This window comes from Etheostoma spectabile, chromosome 21 (genome assembly GCF_008692095.1).
Source record: "Etheostoma spectabile isolate EspeVRDwgs_2016 chromosome 21, UIUC_Espe_1.0, whole genome shotgun sequence".
Taxonomy (NCBI): Eukaryota; Metazoa; Chordata; class Actinopteri; order Perciformes; family Percidae; genus Etheostoma; species Etheostoma spectabile.
Genome location: NC_045753.1, coordinates 20,668,081 through 20,669,976, shown reverse-complemented (window position 1 = coordinate 20,669,976; position 1,896 = coordinate 20,668,081). Strand labels below are relative to the sequence as shown.

General features: G+C 43.0%; 1 protein-coding gene across 2 annotated transcripts in view; it reads left to right on the top strand.

The window, feature by feature from the left end:
- The window catches only part of plekha4 (pleckstrin homology domain containing A4), a gene marked incomplete in the record, with an annotated part of 15,835 nt that overhangs the window by 3,969 nt on the left and 9,970 nt on the right, over positions 1-1,896 (top strand). For both annotated transcript variants that reach the window (XM_032501938.1, XM_032501939.1), the window contains 5 exon segments: positions 109-181; positions 292-392; positions 663-781; positions 881-1,087; positions 1,195-1,486. In XM_032501938.1, coding sequence (XP_032357829.1) covers positions 109-181; positions 292-392; positions 663-781; positions 881-1,087; positions 1,195-1,486 — 792 coding nt within the window.

The window sequence follows — 1,896 nt, the reverse complement described above, 5'->3', positions numbered from 1 at the left end:
AAAGTAATGTTCCAAACATGGTGTGCTTAACAATTTGTAACTTCAACATTGCATGTAGAAGAGTGAGTTAAGCAAAAGAGCAACCCCTAACGAATCTCCATTCTGCAGGACAGCTCTGGTTTGAAACTATGGAAGAGAAGATGGTTTGTCCTCTCCAACTTCTGTCTGTTTTACTATAAAGGTACACCGCTTGTAGCCCAGCCTTTTGTCTAGAATGAAACGCTTTAATGTCCTCTGACTGTACAACAATGCATCTCTTTTTTCATTCACTTCCTTTCTGTCCCCCGCTAGACAGTAGAGAAGAATCTGTGCTGGGTAGCATCCCACTGCCGAGCTACAAAATCCTGTTCTGCACGCCGCGGGAATGCAAGAACAGAAAGTTCACCTTCAAGGTATCAACGAATAACTTGTTGGCATTTGATTTGAGGTCTTGCCTTTTAGAGCTGCTGGTGTTAATCATCAAAAGAGGCTCTTCTACAGGAACTATTCTTACTCCATCGTCTCTCAGTATGCATCCAAGTAGCCAAAAGTTTAAGTAAAATTTCTATTTGGGCTTTCAGTATTTTGGTCAATCAGTTTTATCTAATTCATTACCTTCACTTTAACCAAAGGATCCTTTATGAGGGGAATAATAACATTGTGAATGCTTTCTGTAAATCTAGGTGGTACACCAGGGAATGCGTTCTTATTTCTTCAGTGCTGACACTCAGGAGGACATGTTGGGTTGGGTCCGAGCCCTCAGTCAGTCTGCTGCAATGGAGCCAAACTGCTCCCTGAACAGGTACAGCACATTTCACTGTGTCCAAAAGGAGTTATGCAGTGAAAACCAAACATGTTTCATGATTGGACCTTTTTCATGCTGCATCTCTGATCATTTCAGGCGTTGCTCAAGTTACCAGGATTTCACACAAATGGGTGGCAGCAGTGAATCGGTGGACTTCCCTAAACCCCCCTCTGATGGGGAGGGGGGTCCTTCCCAAAGACACAGGCACATCAACAGGACTCTGAGCGAACCGAGTCATCTCAGGATGGGGACATCGCACTCAGAGCAGAGGGGGAGGCGGAGTGTGCGTCAGAGAAAGAGCAGGTTGCCAACTCTGTGCGTGTGAATGGCACATATTTAAATCCCAGTGGTTTACTCGACGAAAGACATGATCAGCTTTGGCATTTCTGTTCTGTTTTCTCTTCAAACAGAACACCCAGCCCTTCTGAGTTTAACAGAAGAGCCTGTGGTCCACACCAAGAAGAAGACTCTCTTCCTGACCAAAACACACCACCACCCACTCAGATGCGTTCGGGTTCTTTGACCTCAAGAGGTCAGCTGGGGTCACGACCTCATACACCAGTGGGAAGAGTTGACATTCGACCTCACGATGACTCGGGCATGTTGCCACAAACCCTGTACTACGCACCTGCCTCGCCTAACCTGGAGTTCAAATCCACTCCTAACACTCCAGTCACAGAGAGGTGGCAAAACCTGAGCAAGGTCAGGACCTGTTTGGTTTATCTTGATCATTAAATATACTCCAATAGCATGGGTTATAAAAAATATCAATATTCATGTCATTTGTCCCCCAGCTTTATGGAAGTGCAATAATTATTTACTGGACTAGACCTTTAAAGGAACAGTTTATCCCAAAATCAATTCCGTCTTACCTGTACTTATCAATCAAGATTGATTTAGTGTGAGTTGTTGAGTGTTGGTGTTAAGGCTAGGGCTGGGCAACATATCAATATTATATCTATATATGACTAGATTATATCTTCAGATTTTGGATATTGTAATATAGATAGATAGATAGATAGATAGATATTTCTTGATCCCAAAAAATGGGAAGTTACGGCGTTATAGCAGCACATAGGAAAAAAATATACATACATACAATATACATGAAA